The sequence below is a fragment of the Capsella rubella genome, unplaced genomic scaffold (genome assembly GCF_000375325.1).
Source record: "Capsella rubella cultivar Monte Gargano unplaced genomic scaffold, Caprub1_0 scaffold_4, whole genome shotgun sequence".
Classification (NCBI taxonomy): domain Eukaryota; kingdom Viridiplantae; phylum Streptophyta; class Magnoliopsida; order Brassicales; family Brassicaceae; genus Capsella; species Capsella rubella.
The window spans coordinates 10,519,890-10,541,484 of NW_006238920.1; the positions used below are offsets into that span (position 1 = coordinate 10,519,890).

General features: G+C 36.3%; 4 protein-coding genes across 4 annotated transcripts; 2 read left to right on the forward strand and 2 right to left on the reverse strand.

Moving 5' to 3' along the window:
• The first annotated feature begins 1,536 nt into the window (after positions 1-1,536).
• LOC17889933 (auxin-induced protein 15A) lies at positions 1,537-2,241 on the forward strand. The gene has a single exon (XM_006295178.2). It carries the CDS (start codon positions 1,537-1,539, stop codon positions 1,909-1,911), a length of 375 nt encoding a protein of 124 aa, XP_006295240.1. The 3' UTR covers positions 1,912-2,241.
• A 525-nt stretch (positions 2,242-2,766) lies between these two features.
• On the reverse strand, positions 2,767-4,612 carry LOC17890416. Its single transcript, XM_023785032.1, has one exon. It carries the CDS (start codon positions 4,605-4,607, stop codon positions 3,117-3,119), a length of 1,491 nt encoding a protein of 496 aa, XP_023640800.1. The 5' UTR covers positions 4,608-4,612; the 3' UTR covers positions 2,767-3,116.
• Positions 4,613-5,188: 576 nt separating this feature from the next.
• LOC17889220 (phenylalanine ammonia-lyase 1) lies at positions 5,189-8,115 on the reverse strand. The gene is made up of 2 exons (XM_006293699.2): positions 7,537-8,115; positions 5,189-7,094 (listed from the first exon to the last, which is right to left on the reverse strand). The coding sequence occupies exons 1-2, from the start codon at positions 7,965-7,967 to the stop codon at positions 5,345-5,347; spliced, it is 2,181 nt and encodes a 726-aa protein (XP_006293761.1). The 5' UTR covers positions 7,968-8,115; the 3' UTR covers positions 5,189-5,344.
• Positions 8,116-16,369: 8,254 nt separating this feature from the next.
• LOC17888586 (probable LRR receptor-like serine/threonine-protein kinase At1g67720) lies at positions 16,370-21,272 on the forward strand. Its single transcript, XM_023784061.1, has 15 exons — positions 16,370-16,768; positions 17,039-17,573; positions 17,657-18,162; positions 18,237-18,369; positions 18,493-18,564; positions 18,652-18,720; positions 18,798-18,869; positions 18,970-19,035; positions 19,160-19,323; positions 19,419-19,663; positions 19,767-19,893; positions 19,976-20,044; positions 20,143-20,329; positions 20,429-20,564; positions 20,669-21,272. Exons 1-15 carry the CDS (start codon positions 16,690-16,692, stop codon positions 21,008-21,010), a joined length of 2,802 nt encoding a protein of 933 aa, XP_023639829.1. The 5' UTR covers positions 16,370-16,689; the 3' UTR covers positions 21,011-21,272.
• The last annotated feature ends 323 nt before the right edge of the window (positions 21,273-21,595 follow it).

The following is a 21,595-nucleotide window of genomic DNA, read 5'->3' on the forward strand; positions in this document are numbered from 1 at the left end:
TTAACTTGATGTTATATAATGATTAACCTTCCAACCTGAAATAAGGGGTTCTAAGTTGAGTTTAAATATTGACATCAAAAGAATCATTGCTTTATTGTCTTGGTTTAGGGAAGTTCCACCATTGATGTTTGTAAAGAGAATCATACAAACAATTTATTAAAAAATTCAATTATATACTATTACACACATAATAATATATTATTAAAAGGTTTAGCTTAGTTCTAGGATGCTAAATAATTCAAACATTAAAAGTACAAACATGAACAAATGTCCGGACTCTGAGAGGTCAATTTCGACATGTTTAATGGCCAAGATAAGATGATGATTAAAATTATAGTTTTTCTCTTTTCCATGAAAGAAGGAGAAGAAAAGAGAAAGTATAGAGATAACATCACAAGAGTTTGCACATGCACGCAATAAATTCTAAAGTCAGAGGAAGCCAGCTTAGTTCAGAATGGCAGTCGTTGTTAATCACTTGACAGACCAAAACCAACTTCAAAACACACACACAACACAAACATAACAGATAGATAGATCTGAGAGAGACATTTTAGAAGTGAAATGGTGTAAGAATGAGGATCTCTTACTCAATTGAAGGGAACATTTTTGTGAATCCTTAGGGGGATGAACCCTAATCAATGATACTCGTTTCTCTTTTATTATGGACCCTCCAACATTGACACTTCTCCATCTATGTACCCCTCCTAGAGACAATTGTCCTTTCACCATCCCTATCTCAACTTTGTGAACCACATTCTTCCCCGCGTACTTTAACTGCACTATCTATGCGCTTTTGTTTGGTAAAAACTAAAAAGTTAATATCTCACCTGTAAAAGCTAACCTACCTCATTGTACTGCAAATGCTGATCATACTTAGCAAACACCATCGTAGGATTCTGTATTAGTCAATGTTTAGATAGTTCAAGAAGTCACCTGATCTAGTGCCTTGAGCTCTTTAGAACTAACATAACTCTGGGACAATTCAAGAGATCTGGAGACTGAGCATTTCTGCAGATCAAACTGAAAGTACCCATGCATGAATCATCAACCAATATCACACATTCTCCAAGAAGATTTAGCCCATCCCTGGACCCTGTTCCTTCAGATCTTATCTCCTCTCTCTCTCTCTCCTTCTGTTCATCTTGCCTTGTGGGGTCTTAATCCCCCGTGAACTTGAAGAAATCTGACACCAATGTGAGCTAGGGCAATAAAATGAGCATTTTTTAATCACATATAACCATAGAGTGTGTGTTCGTACAGTTTCAGTAATGCAACTCTATCAACAAAAGCAGTAACAGAACCGCACGGTTGAATAAAGTACTGTATAATTTTCAAGTTGCCCATCTCACTCCCCTTGGCTAACTGTCATGTCCCAACATTTAATGAAGAGCTCTGATATTTCTACTTCGGCATGTATATATATAAGACTTGTCCTTCACTTTGTACTATTCATCGAGAAACATATTTTCATCAAAACATTCTATCTATCAATCTATCTAATCTTATACTTGATATTAATCTTCTCCTCCTACTAAAATGAAGAACAAGTTCATTAAGTCCTGTGAAAAGAAACTGAAAAAGATGACAAGCAAAGTCATAATACCTTGTATGTCTTGTGAGGCATGCTACGATAGAATCTGCTGGGCATTCAAGAAGGAAGCTGAGGTGACACCAAAAGATGTTCCTAAGGGACACTTGGTTGTATATGTGGGTGAGGAGTACAAGAGGTTTGTGATCAAGATCAACTTGCTTAAACACCCACTCTTCCAAGCATTGCTGGATCAAGCACAGGATGCATACGGTTTCAGTGCTGACTCCAGACTATGGATTCCATGCAATGAGAGTACCTTCCTCGATGTTGTTCGTTGCGCTGGTGCTCCCCAGCATCAGAGTAACTGCATATGTATCTAGGAAGGTTCTTGTACATGGACTTCAAGACATTCATTGATTTCTCCGGCTCCACGTTTACAAAAAGAATGTTGTTCAATGCTAAGCTATGGGGGTACACTAATAATGTAAGACTTTTTGTATTAAATGTGTCTTTAAATTCAGCTGGAAATGTATTATTAGCCACAAGGAAAGCAATAAAATACGATTTAAGCTATGTATCACACTTCTCCAGCTCCAAAGAAATACATGAAGCCACAAAACCCAGAGCTACTTACTGATAAGAGCCACTAAAACATGAAAAATTACTCAAGACATAGTTCAAAGTTCCTTTGTTTTCAATTAAACTAAACCAACGAACAGCTTTACCTTCCCATCGTTTCTAGTAGAGGGAGAGAGCACATAACAGCTTTACTTTCTTACACATCTCATGACAAAGGCCAAGCCATCTTGAAAGCAATGTTTCTGAAACCAGATGGCCCAGCTCCGCAATCATTATAAAATATAGAACAGTCTGGAACTCTCCTCTGATGCAGCTGTTATCAGAGAATATCCCTGCGACATCATACAGTCATTGATTAATAGGAACAGCCTCCAAGGTAGGAATACCCTTGCCTGCTGTTATATCCTATCACTACAAGAACGCAGAAGTAAAAAGCCACAGAGGAGTTCTTGAAAGAATCAGTCAAAGGGTATTATAACCAAGAGTTAGGTCTTTCATAGGAAGCTACACGACTAAATATGTATGTAAGTATGTTAGTATAAGAGGCTCTAACATCATCCAAACCATAAGGTTTGAGCAACCAGTTCCCCATTGCGTCAATTGAAAGAATGCATAAAATTGATGTATCTACACAAAGAAGATCAAAATAGCCAAAGTACATTTAAAGAGTTGGATCTATTATCATTCCTAAAATGAAAATAAAAATTGACCACCTCATGGTATTGATATCAACAACTGCAGCAAGATATATACAAAGGAAAATCTTGCAAATGAGTATACACAGTAGTCGTATCATTCTCCCTTTTTAACAGCTCACAAGTAATCCTAAGTGCGTACATACATCGAATTGTTGGCAATCTCATCAATCAACTGTAATTCTAAAACCAAAGGAACCTAAGCATGACAACTTCTGGCACACAGATTTAGCCACTTGCATTGAACATCGAAGCTAAGGTTTGCTCCTTTGATAACCCGAAAGATCATCCTACAGATCTACAATTTATTATCATCTCAGCCCATCAATCAAGTTCTCCATTTCTCTCCTCCCAAACCTCCTACCTTCTGCGTGCGCATCTTTACACCTAGCTGATAAGTAGAACAGTAACCAAGCCGCCATGAAGTAAACTTCCAACGCAGATTGGATCACAGAAGCAACGCTTTTCCCTAGGTTTTGAACCAGAACCCATCTGAAGAAAGAACCACAAAGAATAGCTTCGAGACACTTAAGCTGCACAGCCTGATGCAACAGGAGAGATATCAAATAGAGACCTTCCTTCACTATCTCCCTTCCCCTCCTTCTTGAATCCACAATAGCAACAAAAGCATCAACAGCTAATATTAAACCAACAAGCGTATCAAGTAGAAACCAAGCGAACAAAAAACCAGATATCTCCTTCTCGAAACCTCTAATCCATGGGGGCATAACAGTGAAAGGCATCAGCTTTAACCTCACAAAAAGCCTGAAAAACGAGTACTGATCTTCAACCTCTCCAAAGTACCATAAACCAAGAAGCTGTGTCAAAGCATCTCTGACTGCCCATCTCATCAAAACAAATCCTGTAACTCTCTTAAACCCCAATCTTGAACCAGTCCAAGCAACCCCAAGAAACGAAGGAAACCTACCGAGCAAATCGTTGATTACAGTAACAAATATAATCGCCAGGACCAATGAGTAAACAGTGGTAAACCCTAGAATCACCCATCCATAGGCAGCGGATAAAAAGCTCACGAGGAAGAACAGAGCCGCAGCATCACGACGACCTAGCTCCAGCCCTTTGAAAAACAGCTTCAGATCCACAAAACTCTCAAATTTATTATCTTTCTTCTCGCCATACTCGTCAGTTTCACGATCGTGCTCAGCTTCATCCAATTTCGTTTCTTCTTCATCGCCGCCACGATCGTCCTTCTCAAGCTGCCGCAAGACCAATCCTGTGCGAATGATCTGAGGGAGGAAAAGGCCATTATCGGCGATAGGGCCAGAAAAGCCAGAAATGCTCTCGAATCCGGAGAGAAACACCGTCGTGGCGTTGATGGGTGAAGGAAAAGAAGAACCTTGAAGAGATCGGCGGTGAGGATCGTGTTCGTCTGTGGAGAAGAAGTCGTCGTCGAGGGTACCAAGGCGCGTGAGCTGAAGAAACGGAGCACGGCGGTGATTGTGGGAGCGCGTAGTCGCGTGGGGGTGAGAGTTGAGAGGGAGACGAGAGAGGAGAGAGCGAAGAGAAGGGTCAGTGTCGACGAAAGAGGTTAAAAGGAGAGAGCAATGATCGACGAGAGAGTGGAAGGAGAAGAGGAGGGAAGTGAGGAAGATGAAAGTGAGTGGGTGGGTGGAGAAGGAAGCTGTGGTTTGACGGAGGAGCTGGGTGGTTGAACGGAGGCGGTTCAGCCGCACGTGGTGGTTGTGGTGGTGGTGGTGGTGATCGGACATTGTTGTTTTACTATTCGCTCCCGCTACTTTGGGTAGAAAGAACAGATCGGAAGAGAGAGAGAGAGAGATCATTCTATTTTGTCTAGCGCATTGAACCTGTATTGTTTGTATTGACTCTGAATCTCTGATGGGCTTTTAAATGGGCCTTCATTGTATACTACTTTCGCATCGTTTCTCAGTTACCTATATATTTGTTTCGCTTTTTTGGGTTGCAAATTTGTAATCTCACTACTGTAGCCTGTAGGTATGTGATCTTTCACATTGTAATTTCCACACTATGTAATTTTGGTGTATAGAATATAGGTTAAATTCGTGTTCAAATATTTCGAGTAATTTCTGGTAAGTGGAAATAACATAGTGTAATTTTAGATAATTAAAAACAACATAGAGTTATTAAAAGAAATAATTTATGTTTTCTCTTATATAACATATGTTTTCATTTTCAGTGTTCTATAAGAATTTTTCTAACCATAGAATGAGTGACTTATGTTTATTTAAATGATTACACTAGAATCAGACCGGTTGGGTTTTACAAAATATAGATGATAAGCATTTTCCTAGTATATTTGCGGTGTTTGTTATGGAGACTTCAATATATATATATATGGGGAATTTGAGAAAAAAAAAAAAAAAAAGAATTATGATCCACACTGTAACAGAAAAATTGTTTCTTCATTTGAGAAGTTACAATGAGTTTTACAACACAATTTAAATTAGACAAAGACAGAAAAAAAGACTTCACATACAATCCTTTGGTAATATTTATTCAGACATGTAGAAAAAGAAGAAAAAAACAGAGGAGTTTACTCTTAACATATGGGAAGGGGAGCTCCGTTCCACTCGTTGAGACATTCCATCATGGGGTCAATGATTTTGCCTTCGCAAATGGCCGTGAAAACCTTATCAAACTCTTCTCCGGGGGACGTCACTTTCTCTCCGGTCAAAAGCTCTGTTCCAAGCTCTTCCCTCACGAATCTATACAAAGGATAAGACCTACATTCCTTGATCCTGTTCGGGATAGCCGATGTTCCGTTATCGTAAGCCGCTCTCGCCGCCTCCACTTCTTTCGGTAGCACTGCCTTGAGCTCTTCCTCGAAAGCTCCAATCTTGTGGAAGATTGAAGTCACTGCGTTCTTCTCACTCTCACCGTTGATCAAAGCATGGTCGACAATCACCTGTCTGAGTTTCTGGATTAGCGGGTACGTTGCGCTACAAGGATCGTCAGCGTAAGTGTAGACTTGTTCACGGTCCACGACTTTGAGTAAGTCTTTCTCGCAGAATCGAGAAGGGTGAAGCTCACCGTTGACTCCAGTAGTAAGAACCTTCTTGGCCACTTGAGAGACAGTGTTCTTCACGGTCTGTTTCAGATTCTCCTCCAAATGTCTCAAATCCACAGCTTGGCAAATCGCAACGAGGAACGTTGTTGACATAAGCTTGAGAATATCAACAGCTTCAGAAGTTTTGCGAGACGAGATCAGTCCAAGAGAGTTCACGTCTTGGTTATGTTGCTCTGCTGATTGAACATGGCTTGTCACAGGATTAGCCAAGTACTGAAGCTCTGAACAGTATGAAGCCATTGCGATCTCAGCTCCTTTGAAACCATAATCCAAACTTGGATACCTCGATGCGGTTAGGTTCGAAGGTAAACCATTGTTGTAGAAGTCATTCACAAGCTCTGAGAACTGAGCAAACATGAGTTTCCCAATCGCTGCAATCGCCAATCTCGTGTTGTCCATGGAAACTCCGATTGGTGTTCCCTGGAAGTTACCACCGTGGATCGCCTTGTTCCTCGACACATCGATCAACGGGTTATCGTTGACGGAGTTGATCTCACGCTCGATCGATTTCGTTGCGTAACGGATCACTTCGATCTGAGGACCTAACCATTGAGGAGAAGTACGAAGAGCGTAACGATCTTGTTTAGGTTTCTGTAAAGGATCCATCTCGTGAAGCTTCTGAGCTAATTTCATGTACGAGCTCCCGTCGAGGATATGCTCCATTATCGCCGCCGCTTCGATTTGACCAGGGTGATGCTTAAGCCTGTGAGTCAAATGATCGGTGAACTCAGGCTTACCACTCATCACCTCCGCGAACACCGCGGATAAAATCTCAGCCAAAACTGAGAGAACATTAGTCTCGAATAGCACCATCGATGCCATTCCAGATCCAACCGCCGTGCCATTGACAAGCGCAAGACCTTCCTTGGGCTGTAAATCGAAGAATCCGGAGCTGATTCCGGCTAATTTGAAAGCTTCTTCCGCGGTTAAAGCTTCACCGTCGGGACCAGTGGCTTTGGAATTAGGACGGCCGGTGAGAATTCCGGCGATGTAGGAGAGAGGAACGAGATCTCCTGAGGCGGTGATTGTACCGCGGAGTGGGAGAGATGGCGTGATGTTGTTGTTGAGGAAACTAGTGATAGCTTCGAGAATCTCGAATCGGATACCGGAAAATCCTTGGAGGAGTGTGTTGATCCGTACAAGCATAGCAGCTCTTGTGGCGGAGTGTGGCAATGTGTGCCCTGTTTCTTTCGTACTTCCGAATATTCCGGCGTTCAGGAATCTGTAACGAACACATAAAAACATTCGAATTGTGTGTTTATTAGTTATTAATTCATTTATTTAAATTAAATTTAACTCTTAAATCACCTAAACAAATTTAACCCTTCGAGCTAGATATGACCCGACCCAAATATTTGACCCGACTCGTATATTTCCCATGCAACGTCACACAAGTCCCATATAACCAAGGGGAGTTGTTGTTTCCGGTGATTGTAATAAATTTCAAAATTCATTTAAGTTAATTTATCTATATGTACAAATCATTAATTAGATTAAAATGACAAAAAAACACCTAAAAAGAGAAAAAAATTCAAGGAAAACATTTATTATTATTTTTTGTCATATTTATATATATTGTCAACCAACTAGTAACTGCCACGTATCTACCTAAGAATAAATATTGCCACTTAAAACATAAAATAAGTCTAAAATGAAATTATTACCTAATAAGCTCCTTTTGAAGTGCGACACCGTTCTTGGTCCTACGATGAGAAGTAGCACCAAAACCAGTGGTAACACCATAACTATCAGTGCCTTTGTTCATACTCTCCATAACCCAATCACTGCTAGCATTGACACCGGCTCTAGCAGTCTCGGACAGCTCAACCTTCACACCGTTACCAATGGTGGAGATCGCAGCGACTTGTCCAATGGTGAGAGTCTCACCTCCAAGATTGACAACAGGCTTCCTAAAGTCCTCGACCATCTTCTTCACCTCTTCCAAATGGCTGCCTTTCATTTGGTCAGCCGCGGCTCCCCAGTTGAGAGGATCAGCCTCGTTGATCGCCATGTTCTTTGTCTTGATATCTACACCGCATAACATAGCGTCGATTGATCCTCCTCCGTTAGTGATCTTGCGTGCTATAACCTCCATTTGAGTTTTTTTTCTTTTTCTTCTTTAAGTATTACAAAGAGGAGATTATATAATTACAAGATCTCTATAAGAAAGAGAGAGAGAGGAAGAGAGATGATCTATGAGATTGGTGTTGGTTAAGGAATTGTATTTGTTCCTGAAGAAAATTAGATGAATGAAGGGTGGTTTAAATAAGGTGGTAGTGTTTGTTGGTAGGTAAGCGCATAGAGAAGCTAATTTTTTGATTTTTTTTTTCTTTTCTATGTAATGATAAATTTTTTATTAAAATGTATTGAGAACAAAAAAAAAAATGAAAATTAGTGAGAAAGAAGGAGTTGGTTGAGAATTAATGACGACCGTTAGATGGGAGAGTGAGTGGTGGAGATTAAAAATCGTGGATTTGGTTATTGGAAGTCGTATGAACGCGGTGGTGAATTGCTTTGGGTGTGCGTCAAACGTCACGGTGGTAAAAAGTGGTCGTGGCTGGTGGCTGACGATCGAGTTTGCGTTTTCGCGGTTGGTGAGACTATGAGATTTATTTTTTGTATTTTTATTTTTAAGTTGAAGAGTAATAATATAGTTTTTTTTTTTTTAAATTCTTGGAGTAAAGCGTTTTCGTTTGTGATGTGTGTGGGGGGAGTAGGTGTGTGGTAATGTATGATCGTAATTGAGTCAATTTAACGTCCCCACCATAATAACACAAAACACAACTCTTTAATTTCGTTTTGTTTCTGTGTGTTTATATGTCTACTTTGTTTTGTTTTTTTTTTTTTTTCTTTTGTCATTTTGGATATCATTTCGATTTTATCGGTTGGGTTTTTGTACTTATTTCGATCTAATTGTGTTTCATATTTGTACTTTTCCGAAGTGTTTTTGTTAGAACTAGATTGACTTGTAATGACTTTGTTTAGTTATATCATGTGACTATACATATTTGTAATTTTGTTTATGTTGAGTACAATTTATCATTTCAATAGTGGCGCATAACTCGAGGGGCAAAGAATATTATATTTACTTTTAATGTTCCTTTAATATATAACTCTTCAATTTTTTGTTCTTGTAAATTTTTACCTCTTTTAGTTTTTTGAAAAATGTAGGTCACTGAAATATAGCCAAATATCATGAATCCCGATCACGACAAAAAACCTGAGTTCACACTAGGTTAACTAACATTAGGAAAAAACCCATAACGTATTAGTTGCCCTATATATATATATATATATATATATATAAGATATGATTCGTTGTTTAAATACAAAATCATTTAAAAATGAGTACAACTTCCTTATGTTATATAGATATAAAAATAAAGTATATATATAAGGTGTATATTTTCTATTAAGTTTGTAAAAAAAAAAAAGAAGAGATTTGAAATTAGGTTTTTTTTTGTTGTTGTTTTGCAGACATTCCTTATAAATTAAATGCTATAGGTACCAATCATTAGGTGAAAACTGAAAAGTCAAAAGTGAAAATTTTAATACTAAAAAGCATGCAAATGGCCAAGTTTGATACGTAAAAGTTCATAATTAGCTATAGTCTTAAAAGATAGAAATGTACATGTTTCGTTGGTTTTGTAATTAATTATTTGTGAAAGATAATTAACAATTACGTGGATATATATAGATTGCAAACTATAATACTCACGCGATTATGAGATTGTCAATAGGAGCCGATCGAGTGACGCAACACGCCGTTTGCATGACAAAACCAAATGCCATTTATTATTTATCTAAATACGACCTCCATTTTTGTATCTTATCCTAAGTTCATATAACTATAAATATCTAATCACAAATTTATTTTATAATGCGTTTTTTTGTGACTTAGATATATATTCATTTTACAAAATCTTATGTTGTTATCATTAGATTTTTTTTGTAAGTTATGATTTAGTATTCATCAATATATTATAATCTTGTGTCTTTCCTTATCAAACAAAGCATGGAACCATATGAGCTATCCATTTGCTAATAATTAGAGTATTAAAATCATCATCAAACTCCATTTATCTTTTAGTTAAACGGGTTATATCAATCGAAATGGGAAAAATGCAATAGTCATATAATGAAGAGTGGTCTAAATCAAAAGAATAATAAAAGACCAATGGACCAAAGAAAATGGTCGCAATGACATGAGTGGAATGGAAATAAATGGGTTGGTTGCTTACGGCAAAGGCAGAGACGCCTTCATTGAAACATCTGCATGTGCATGTATATATAATTTGCCTCCATCGTATATTCGTATCAGCCTAGCAGGGCCAAAGGCTCCTATTTAGTATTTATATCCACATTTATAACAAGGTCAACTAATTTCGTCGATTCATATATTTTTGTTCTTCAGGATCCTGTGCTAATTTTATCTTCGAGCAACGAGTCAAAGGTCAAAAACACTCATGAAGAGTTAAATGATTGTTTTTCCTGTGTTTGTTTTTTAGGATAAGGGTTCAAATGAAAGCAAGAGGAAAGGAGCTTCAAAGTGGACGAACTATATTATAATCTATAAGTAAACATTATTTGAAAACGCAGTTCGCAGGTGGATTGGTCAATGTGAAAGGACGCTTATGTCAAATATCCGATTTTGGTTTGGTCAATTTATCCGGTTCACTCTCTCTTCCTAACTAGGCTCCTAGCTTACTCTCTCTTCCCAGTCCTAGCTTATCGTTTTTTAATAGATTTGGATATCTCTAACTCTTTGTGTTGATGTAAGATATACACTAATCGACAATTCTTGAGTAAAGATGGGTACACGAGAGTCCATGAAGGTTGAGCGTTCCGTTCTTCCCCTTGGATCTCACTAAGGAATAGTAAACCATATCATCTCCACTACCCATTTTCTTACTAGCTAGTTAAGGTGACTGTACATTTCTTTTGTTCGTTGCTTTGCCAAATTTGGATGGGACAAAACCAAGTATATATAGTTCAAATACAATCAAAATGCACTATTTCGTTTCTTTATTAGCTAGCTAAAAGTGAAGAGCCCGATTTTGTACTATCTAGGGTTGGACCTAGCTACATTCGCTGATGATGGGGGTAGGGTGACCATCCTTAATGCAAGGATTTACATAAAATCTTATATAACTTTTATATAATTTACTTTGTACTGTTTGTGCCATGATTTACATATAATATAAGTTTTTTTTTGTGTCTATAGGGTAAGATATTTTTCTAGATCTGCGTCTGATTGATATGTTCCATGCATGAAGATTGTGATACTTTGTTCTCGATCTTGTCCTTTTACTGTTAAAGATAATTGTGTGGGAGCGCTTGATAAAGAGTTGTTGCCATTATGATTCACGACTCAACTAAGCTTCAGAGATTGTCACCAAGAAATTTCATAGAGTCAATTTCCTATTCTATTATTCATATGTCATTTGAGAGACCAGAGAAATCAAATTGAAAAAATTATATGACTCATGTTTTTATGTGTCTTCATGCTAAGGGAGTTTTTTTGTTTTTTAAAGGATTTTTAATATATATTAAAATGTAACCTTTTAAAACGAAAATTGTTATCAGTAAACTATTTATTTAGAGTTAATACATACTGCGTTATGTTTGCGTCTTGAAGCATATAGGCTATATATGTATATATAAGTCCCATTATTATGTGGTGAAATTTTATCATAGGCTTTTCAGAACAATAGTTGTTTCTAGTGCTAAGATTTTAAAAAAGTTCAAGTCTTTAATTGAACATATTGATTACTATATAGCCCTATATACTGTAGGTTTCATTAATTTTTTTATTGAATAGTATAATTTAAGAATGTGGGTAAGTACAATATTAGAAGCAAAACATTTATTATAGAACATGCATGGCGGGCCTATATAATTAAATACGTTATTTACCGGACTCAAATGATAATCGATTTCATATATAGAGATCACCTACCACGTATACTAATTTATATGAATGCATTTTTCTCTTGTTCATCTAATCTTTACTATACGTCGTATTCCACGAACGACATTTGAATTCTTAATGTTTCTTTTTTCAAAGAACATGGAAACTTGTTAGTTTCATAACTAAGGCTTCCTAGATGGAACTATAGAAACCGTAAATCAAGAATATTTGATAATTGGGAAAAGACAATATCTACAAAAGGAAACATATATATATAGAATAAAAGTTGTTAAGCGAATTATTTGGTCGATAAGATTGTTATTTTAGTGATGTTTTAGGATGTCATCATTTTACAATTTACAAAATTTTTAAAAAGGTGGAGAAAAGGGAATGACTAAAAATTAGGCCACCAAACAAAAAGCAAAGAGGAAATGGAGAGGAGAAAAAACCAACAACAACCACAGTCGCGAGGATCCATCGGACACCACTCGTCTCACCAAACCCTCTTTTTTTTAATTTCTTCTTCATCATTTAGGTCCCACTCCTTTCACATATTTCACCAAACCCCTTTGATCCTCATGCTGTCCAAATCACTCTCAACTTCACAATCCCTAACCTAATCAATACTGGCCAGTAACATATATGTACACACGTCATCGAGTTCTATCCCTATATGTATTACTAATTTAGGAAGTTTGGGAAAAGAAGATGGATTAATCACTCTATCATTTGAGATATATTACACAGTATTACGTCCATATTATCAAAACGTGTGGTAATTATTTAGTGTTTTTTTGCTATGTCGGTCGAGAGTATATATGGGTTAATGACATTTCTTTTTCTTTATTTTTGGTTCACTTTTCATGATGGCTCAAAATGACTATAGTCCAAAAACTTGTACACCCATCAAAGAGTGTAATGCGAAGCGTTTGATCGACTTGTTGAAAATTTATCGGATTGGGGCATATATTGGACCTCTAAGTAGAGACGTTTATTAGACTACTAGTCGTAAATGATATATATGATTTAAGAAAACAAACTAATAAACTATAAAGTTGTGCATTGATCGATAGACTCCTTACCATGAAATGGATACTAATTGTCTTTTTTCTTGTACATATGTTCTATCTACTCTGCTCCAAGTCCCACATTAATTATTAAATATTCGTTTATGAGCCTAAGATATCATCAGCCCTTTGTATTTCGCTCGTCTGAGGTTGTACCGTTGTCTAGTTCTTAGTCTATTGGGCTTGATTCAGTTCCTTATTCTTTTATTCCATGGGCTATTTTTAGATGGGTTTCTTAAAAAGCCACACACCATTATTATTTTTTTTTGCCTTGCTTCGAAAAAACAAGTTGACTTCTAATCACATTCTTATAAATTTCTGCGTAGGTCGCTAATTATCTAACTCAGGCAACAGGCCAACAAACAAAGAGAGTTATGTTTAACCATGCAAATTGCAAATTATTCGGACAAACAAAACCCACAAGATGAATTACAATGTAATTATCATGCTCTAGCTAACTCTAACCCATAAAGAGTTTATATGAAAGCCTTAAAAAAATTTCATAAACCAAAAAAATCACAAAGAAAAATATTTACAAAAAACAGATATGTTCAGTTATAAATTATGTTGCCAGAGCTGAGTATTGATTTGACATTTATGAATATCACTTTTTACTTTATATAATCAATCACACAGATGATAAGATTTTTTTGTCTATCTCAAAAGACAAAAACATTTGCTGTAAAATTAAAGTTCATATAGTCAAGAGATCAGCAAAGGACATGGAAATGGCCAGGAGGGATCACTACATGCATATCCACTGGGATCAATATTTTGGTTATGCATTACACATTAGTCATTAGATTAGGAATGAGCAAAATATATAAATTAAGACAAAAAGTCCGTTTACGTTAAAAAGAATAAAAAAAAAGATAAGGTAATGACTAATGAGAATATTATCTTTCTGAGTGCAAAAAGTAGGGAGTCTGCTAAAGTTGATACATGAGCAGAGAGGAGGCGATAAAGGATCATTCATCATTTGTCCATACATTAATAAGACCCATTACTCAATTTGCCCATTATATAGAATTACAGATCATTCATTCAGACTCGTTATAAAGTCTTTATCCAAAGATTCTAATACAAATTGGAAATGTCTTTAAAGTCTTTACCCAAGATAATAATACAAATTTGAACCCTAATAAGTAATAATTTAACGAGAATAACAAATGTGTACTTGGTAGGAATGTTCCCGGAGTAAAGATTCCTGATATGCTGTTTTGTCTCTCGAAACAAAATATACAAAATTAATACACAGATGATCCAAAGGGAGAAAATACAAATACAGTTTTAACTTTTGTAAGGAAAATAAGATAAAACATATAAGTAATCGATTAGAACTAGGATACGAAACTAAACAACAAAACAAAACAAAAAAAAAAAAAGAAGATGAAGAAGATGGTATATTGGAAAAGGCAAAAGAAGAATAATCCAGCTTAATAAAAGCAATAGAAGCAGAAGAGATTGATTGATTCAAAAGCTCATTAGCCAATGCGATGATGATGATCATGTTTCAGGAAGACAATTATAAAATCAGTTTAAACAACACTCACATCTCTCTACTACTTTGTCTTTGTCTACTACACTCTCCCAAAACCCGATAATGTTTTCTTCTCAATACGGTTTGACCATTTCCTATCTTTGCAATAGTACATATTTTTTTAAAATCTCTCATTGCTACTTACAAATTTATTTATCCTTTACACAATCACACTAAAGGTTCAATAAATAAAAATATGTTACTACTCAAATGTTGTGGAGACCGAATAAATAGGTATCTATACTATTAAAGCTGAAGTACCCATTAGTTTTACACTAAAGTTTTCAAATGAAATAAAATACACCTAATCAGATACTTTATTTTAGGATATTTGGGTATGGATAATGAATCATATATTCCTACACCAGATTATATTATTTCCATATTTAATTTTGATTTTCCTAAAATATCTCTACCTAATTTAATCTAATATATTAAAAAAATTATTATTCTTCTTTCAAGTTTATATGATCTCATTTATATTTTATTATATTAAACATATGAATAATAAAAATATAATTTTCCGCATATGTTGCGCTTTGAATTTTTTAAAACGGACATATATTACTATAAATTGAAAAATAAAAATTAACCATATCATAATTATAAATTATAATTTATTTATTTAACTCTTCGAGAAAAGTCATCCGTGCAGTAGCACGAGTTATCCTCTAGTAACAATTAAAAAGAAAACGAAATCTAATTAACAAAACAGATCAATCAAACTGTTTGTTGTCATTTAAACATTTGAAAACTATATATTTTGGAATTCTGGAACTTAAAAAGTTTTGAACTTATCTCTAAACCTTTAACTATCATATATTTAAAACCAATCATACTATAATTAATCCCTGCAACTTAATCATATTAATCTTACATAAAGCTAATCTTTTTTACCACTTTATATTTCTTAACCTCTATCACCAATTTCCCACTATATATATGAATAATATGATAAGATTTACACATTAAAGTTTCTTTTTGTTTCGTACAAGTATTTTACTCTAATTATATTCAACATATCAATAAATTACATGCACACTGGACATAGCGTACGTGGGGACTTACTTATTTTGAGAATTCTATCACATGTGTGTGTTATTTACAAACAACTCATTTTGGTCGATATATATATTTAACGACTTTTTCCCCCGGGTCATATTTATGTGACATTAATGTGAAACTTTTGTTTTTTTCCTTATGTTCATTATGTTTGTTTTCTATATGAACAAACATATAATATCTTATATTAAGATATTAAAATCTGTATCTGTTTTTTTTTTTGAATTTAAAATCTGTTTCTGCTGACAAAAATAAAAAGCAAGTATATCCGAATAAAATTTAAATTGAATTATGAATATAATTTATAGGGATGGAAGAAAAAAAAACAGAATCTCGAATATAGTTAAGATAGTATCTGATTCATGTTTAGCATCTAATATCTTATCATTAGATCATTTTAAGAAAAATTATCAGTCATCATCAGTTTACAAGTTTCCTACCTGATTTCATTATCTCTCATTTTCCTACCTGTGTTTATTTTTCTTTAGAAAGTATATATGAATGAGAGAAATTTCATCATTAAATCACAAAAATTTCATACTAACTTTAGCCACTTTAATGAAAATTATATTTACAATGATCCAAATCTGGATAAAAATAGTTGTATTTATTAATTTTCCTATAAAGAGAGATAAACATGTGGATGTAACTATAAATATTCTTAAGAGACAGAGAATGTCATTTAATTAAAATCAGGAAATAATTATTATTACTAAAATGACACCGTTTCGCTGGAGACTGCGGCTTGCTGGGGTGTGAGAATCCTGTATGACACGGTAAAGGTGGACCACAATGATCTGGACCATTCAGATTAAATGTTAAAGCCATAAGAACCGTTAGATGTAAGTTGAGTCCAGACTTAAAGATGGACCCAACAATTGCACCTTTACCTCCACTGCCTTTGAAGCTCTCTCTCTCTGCTCTCTCTCTCTCACATCAAACAAAAAAGCAAACACTTAACGAGGAAGAAACACACTCATTTCTCTCTCACGTTCCCCTAAATTTTCCATTTTTCCATTTCTTTTTTGGGGTTTTGGTTAAACCATTTCTTTCCTTAGATCTCTCTCTGCTGGATATAGTTATTAAATTTAGTTTGGACTACTCTGTTTCTGGGAATTTTCACCTTTTTTTTCCTTTCTTTCACTTTTTCTGGGATCACATTTTTTGGGTTCCTTTATTTCGTAACGCCATTTATGTGTTGAAACTGTTACGAAGTGTTGGCTCTAAGCAAGAGGAGATGGTGAGAGTCTCGCTGCTTTTGCTGTGTCTACTGGTTTCTACTTGTCTTTTCACTACTTTATCAGCTCAAGCTCCAGGTAATTGACTGTTTTCTGAGTTTTTTTTTTCTTTTTAATGTTTACCTTGTTTATATAGTTGTAAGTTTTATGTGATGTAGTACTAACAAGGGTTTTCAAAGTTTTGCCTTTTGTTAACAAATAATCTCAATAGCTATGGTGTTTGAGTTTGTATGTAAATAGTTTAGTTGGACTGCAGCAGATAAAAAGTTGGAGTCTTTGTGGTATTTGAGGTGAATTTGATCACAAAGAATTAAACTTTTTTTTTTTTTTGGGTGTTGATAAGAGCAGGTTTTGTAAGCTTGGATTGTGGAGGTGCAGAGCCATTTACTGATGAACTTGGACTTAAATGGATACCTGATAATCATCTTATTTATGGAGAAACCGCTAAGATATCCTCCCTTAACGAAACAAGAGCTCAGTACACGACTTTAAGGCATTTCCCTGCTGATTCAAGAAAGTATTGCTACACTCTCAATGTCACTAGTAGGAGTCGATATCTCCTTAGAGCTACTTTCTTGTATGGTGATTTCGACAACAGCAACAATGTGTATCCCAAATTCGATATCTCCCTTGGGGCAACTCATTGGGCGACCATTGCTATCTCTGAAACCTATACAATTGAGATAGCAGAACTGGTGTTTCTGGCTTCTACTCCTACTGTCAGCGTTTGTTTGTCGAATGCCACAACTGGGAAGCCGTTTATATCGACCCTTGAGCTTAGGCAGTTGAATGGTTCAATGTATGGCACCCCCTTTGAAGACCGGTTTTATCTGAGTGTTGCAGCACGGATTAATTTTGGGGCTGAAAGTGAAGATTCTGTGAGGTCAGTATGTAGTTCATAATCTGTTTGTTGTGTCAACATTGTGATTTATCAAGACGAGTTAAGAAAATAAGTTTGTATTGCAGGTACCCGGATGATCCATATGATAGAATATGGGAATCTGATTTGTTAAAGAAGCCTAATTATCTTGTGGATGTTGCTGCTGGGACTGTACGAGTCTCGACTACATTGCCGATTGAAAGCGGTGGTGATGAAAAACCGCCTCAGAAGGTTATGCAGACGGCTGTGGTTGGAACAAATGGATCATTAACTTACAGAATTAATCTGGAGGGCTTCCCTGGTTCTGGTTGGGCCTTTACATACTTCGCTGAAATCGAGGATTTGGCTGAGGACGAGTCAAGGAAGTTCAGATTAATTCTACCTGATCAGCCTGACTATAGCAAAGCCATTGTTAACATCAGGGAAAATGCGCAGAAATCATATCGTGTTTATGAACCTGGCTATCCTAACCTAACCCTTCCATATGTGCTGAACTTCCGATTTGCCAAAACAGCTGATTCTTCTAGAGGACCCATTCTGAATGCCATGGAGATCAGCAAACATCTGCTGAAAAGCGATGGTTCAGTAGATGGTGAGCACAACTATCCCCTCCATCTTAGTGGTGTGTCTTCATATTTGATTCTAAGATGATTGCTTGTGTTGCAGCAACCACTATGGCTAATGTGGCATCTCTCTATTCTTCCACTGAGTGGGCTCAAGAAGGCGGAGACCCATGTTCACCTTCACCATGGTCGTGGGTGGAATGCAATTCGGATCCACAACCAAGGGTTGTTGCTGTGTAAGGAAGTCTATTTTGTAGCTTTATTTGCTATGGATTGTTTGTGTATGTGCTTAACTTTCATGAGCCGCATATTTCAATTATGTTATGTTTCATTATTTCCTTTGCCTGTTATAACTGCAGCAAGCTGTCGAATATGAACTTGACGGGGGATATACCTTCTGACCTGGTGAAATTGAATGGTCTGGTTCAGTTGTAAGTTACTTATTCTTTAGGCTTTTGAATTTGGGATTATACAACTGATGTTCTTGTTATTGACGTTGCCACTTTTGTCAATGGCAGATGGCTTGATGGGAATTCTTTTACGGGTCCTTTACCGGATTTCTCTCGGTGCCCAAACCTGGAGATAATGTAAATTCAGTTACTTTGGAGTTTAAATTTCTTTTCTTGCCTTCATATAACTATAAATATATAATGGACTTTGGCAGACACCTCGAGAACAACCGACTAACCGGAAAGATCCCTTCTTCGTTGGCGAAACTCCCAAACCTGAAGGAACTGTAAGCTTTTTAAACAGGATTAATATTTTTATTAATTCATGTGGTGGAAACGATTTTATAATCGACATTATTATGCACCTGACCTGCTTTATGATTCCAGGTACCTGCAAAACAATTTGTTATCAGGAACAATACCATCAGACCTGACCAAAGATGTGATCTCAAAGTAAGTATTTCGTCCTATTCAACCACGGATTTAAAAGTGTTATCTAATGAATAGTTCTTAGCTAGAGTGTCTTGAACTCGCTCACTAATACTCATGCATTCTTTTTCTTTTTTGTGGTTTTCAGCTTTTCTGGGAACCTTAATCTTGAAAAAAGTGGAGACAAAGGAAAGAAGCTCGGTGTCATCATCGGTGCATCAGTTGGTGCTGCTATTCTGCTAATTGCAACCATCATTTCTTGCATCTTTATGTGCAAAAGCAAGAAGAATAACAAAATGAGGAAAACTTCAGGTATGTTATTTTTTGCTAGTATACCGGTTTCACAGTGTATCTTGATTCTAGTGTTTGTATGCCTCTGCTCACCTTTTTTCTTGGGTTAATGTCAGCGGAGTTAACGAATCGCCCCTTGCCAATTCAAAGAGTGTCATCTACCTTGAGTGAAGCTCATGGAGACGCCGCACATTGCTTCACACTTTTTGAGATCGAAGAAGCCACAAAAAAATTTGAGAAGAGAATTGGGTCCGGAGGTTTTGGAATCGTATACTATGGGAAAACAAGAGAGGGTAAAGAGATTGCTGTAAAAGTTCTTGCAAATAATTCATATCAGGGGAAGAGAGAGTTTGCAAACGAGGTAAATATTCCTTAATATAACCCATATCAATCATATGTGCCCCAAGTATGAGTTTTTTTTTTCTCTGTTTAGGAGGTAACCCAAGTGATTTTGCTTTGTTCAGGTTACATTACTCTCAAGGATACATCATCGGAACCTTGTGCAGTTTCTTGGTTATTGCCAAGAAGAGGGGAAAAACATGCTTGTGTATGAGTTCATGCACAATGGGACTTTGAAGGAGCATCTTTATGGTAACATATCTTTTTAAGATAGGATGGTGTATTGCAGCGTTTTGGTATAATGTTATGTTGAACAAGCGTATTTTTTTTCCAGGTGTGGTACCCCGTGACCGAAGAATCAGCTGGATTAAACGGCTAGAGATAGCTGAAGATGCAGCCCGAGGTCAGTGAATCATACTAAACAAAACAGAAAGAGCTCTTGACTCTGATCTCGAGGCCACTTTCAGTATTTCATTTTGTTGGTTTTGGTTTTTTTACTAGGGATCGAGTATCTTCACACGGGGTGTGTTCCAGCAATCATACACAGGGATCTCAAGACGAGTAACATCCTCATTGATAAACACATGAGGGCAAAGGTTTCAGATTTCGGATTGTCAAAATTCGCAGTTGATGGGACCTCACATGTCTCCAGCATTGTCCGTGGCACAGTTGGATATCTTGATCCGGAGTAAGAGAAGACTTAAACTAATGCCAAGAACTTCACATGTCTTTATCAAACTAGCATAAATGTCAAGAACTCACATGTTTCTTTTATTCGATATTAAAGGTACTACATATCGCAGCAGTTAACAGAGAAGAGTGATGTATATAGCTTCGGAGTCATTCTTCTTGAGCTAATGTCCGGCCAAGAAGCCATATCGAATGAAAGCTTTGGTGTCAACTGCCGGAACATAGTCCAATGGGTTAGTTCATTTTCGTAGTTGTGGCTACTCTTTGTTTGGGATATATAAATTTTGAAACCGAATTGCTATATATATATCATCCTTTTGATACCTTCTTTCTGTAGGCCAAGATGCATATAGACAACGGGGACATCCGAGGGATCATCGATCCAGCACTAGCAGAAGACGATTACAGTCTCCAATCGATGTGGAAGATCGCGGAGAAAGCGCTGCTGTGTGTAAAACCACACGGTAACATGAGACCGTCGATGTCCGAGGTGCAAAAAGATATCCAAGACGCGATTAGGATCGAGAAGGAAGCATTGGCCGCAAGAGGCGGAATATCGGACGAGTTTTCGAGGAGCTCGGCGCATTCGTCATCTCTCAACATGGGAATGCTTGACCTGGCTGGTTCACAAAATTACGTCTCCATTGATGAATCTGTATTGCAGCCAACAGCTCGGTAGTAGATTCGGCTTTTGTTTGTACAGATGCACCAACACTTGCTTGTGTTTTTGATCTTTCACGTTGCTCTGGTCTTTTTACTTAGTTTTGAGCTTAACATCACTTTTTGTCTCTTCTTCTTTTGGACTCGAGCTTTAAAAGAAGTGGCTTCGAGTTTTGTTTTTTTTCTTTTCTTATTTCTATTGTTTTTAGACTAACTGGGTGATTTATCTGGGATTGTGATATATGTTATGTTTTCTTTTAGCTGACCTTTTACATTTTCAACTGATTGAGATTACACATTATTGTAAGCATTCTTGAAGTGTAGTAATCAATAACAAAATGTATCAAAAATGGTTTAAACTGTTCTTTTTTAAAAACAACAAATAACTTACTTTGTCCTACTATAGTAATCAGTAACAAAATGTATCAAAAAATGAATAAAAAGTAAATTAATATATAGAGGGATTGAAATAAGAATTAATGGTAAGAGATAAGAGAAACACGTGGCGCATCTGGATTTGGTAGAATATATGAACCAGTAGGCATGACCAAAAGCTAACCTTAACCGTATTTTTAACCGTAACCGGACCGTTTATCAACCGTAA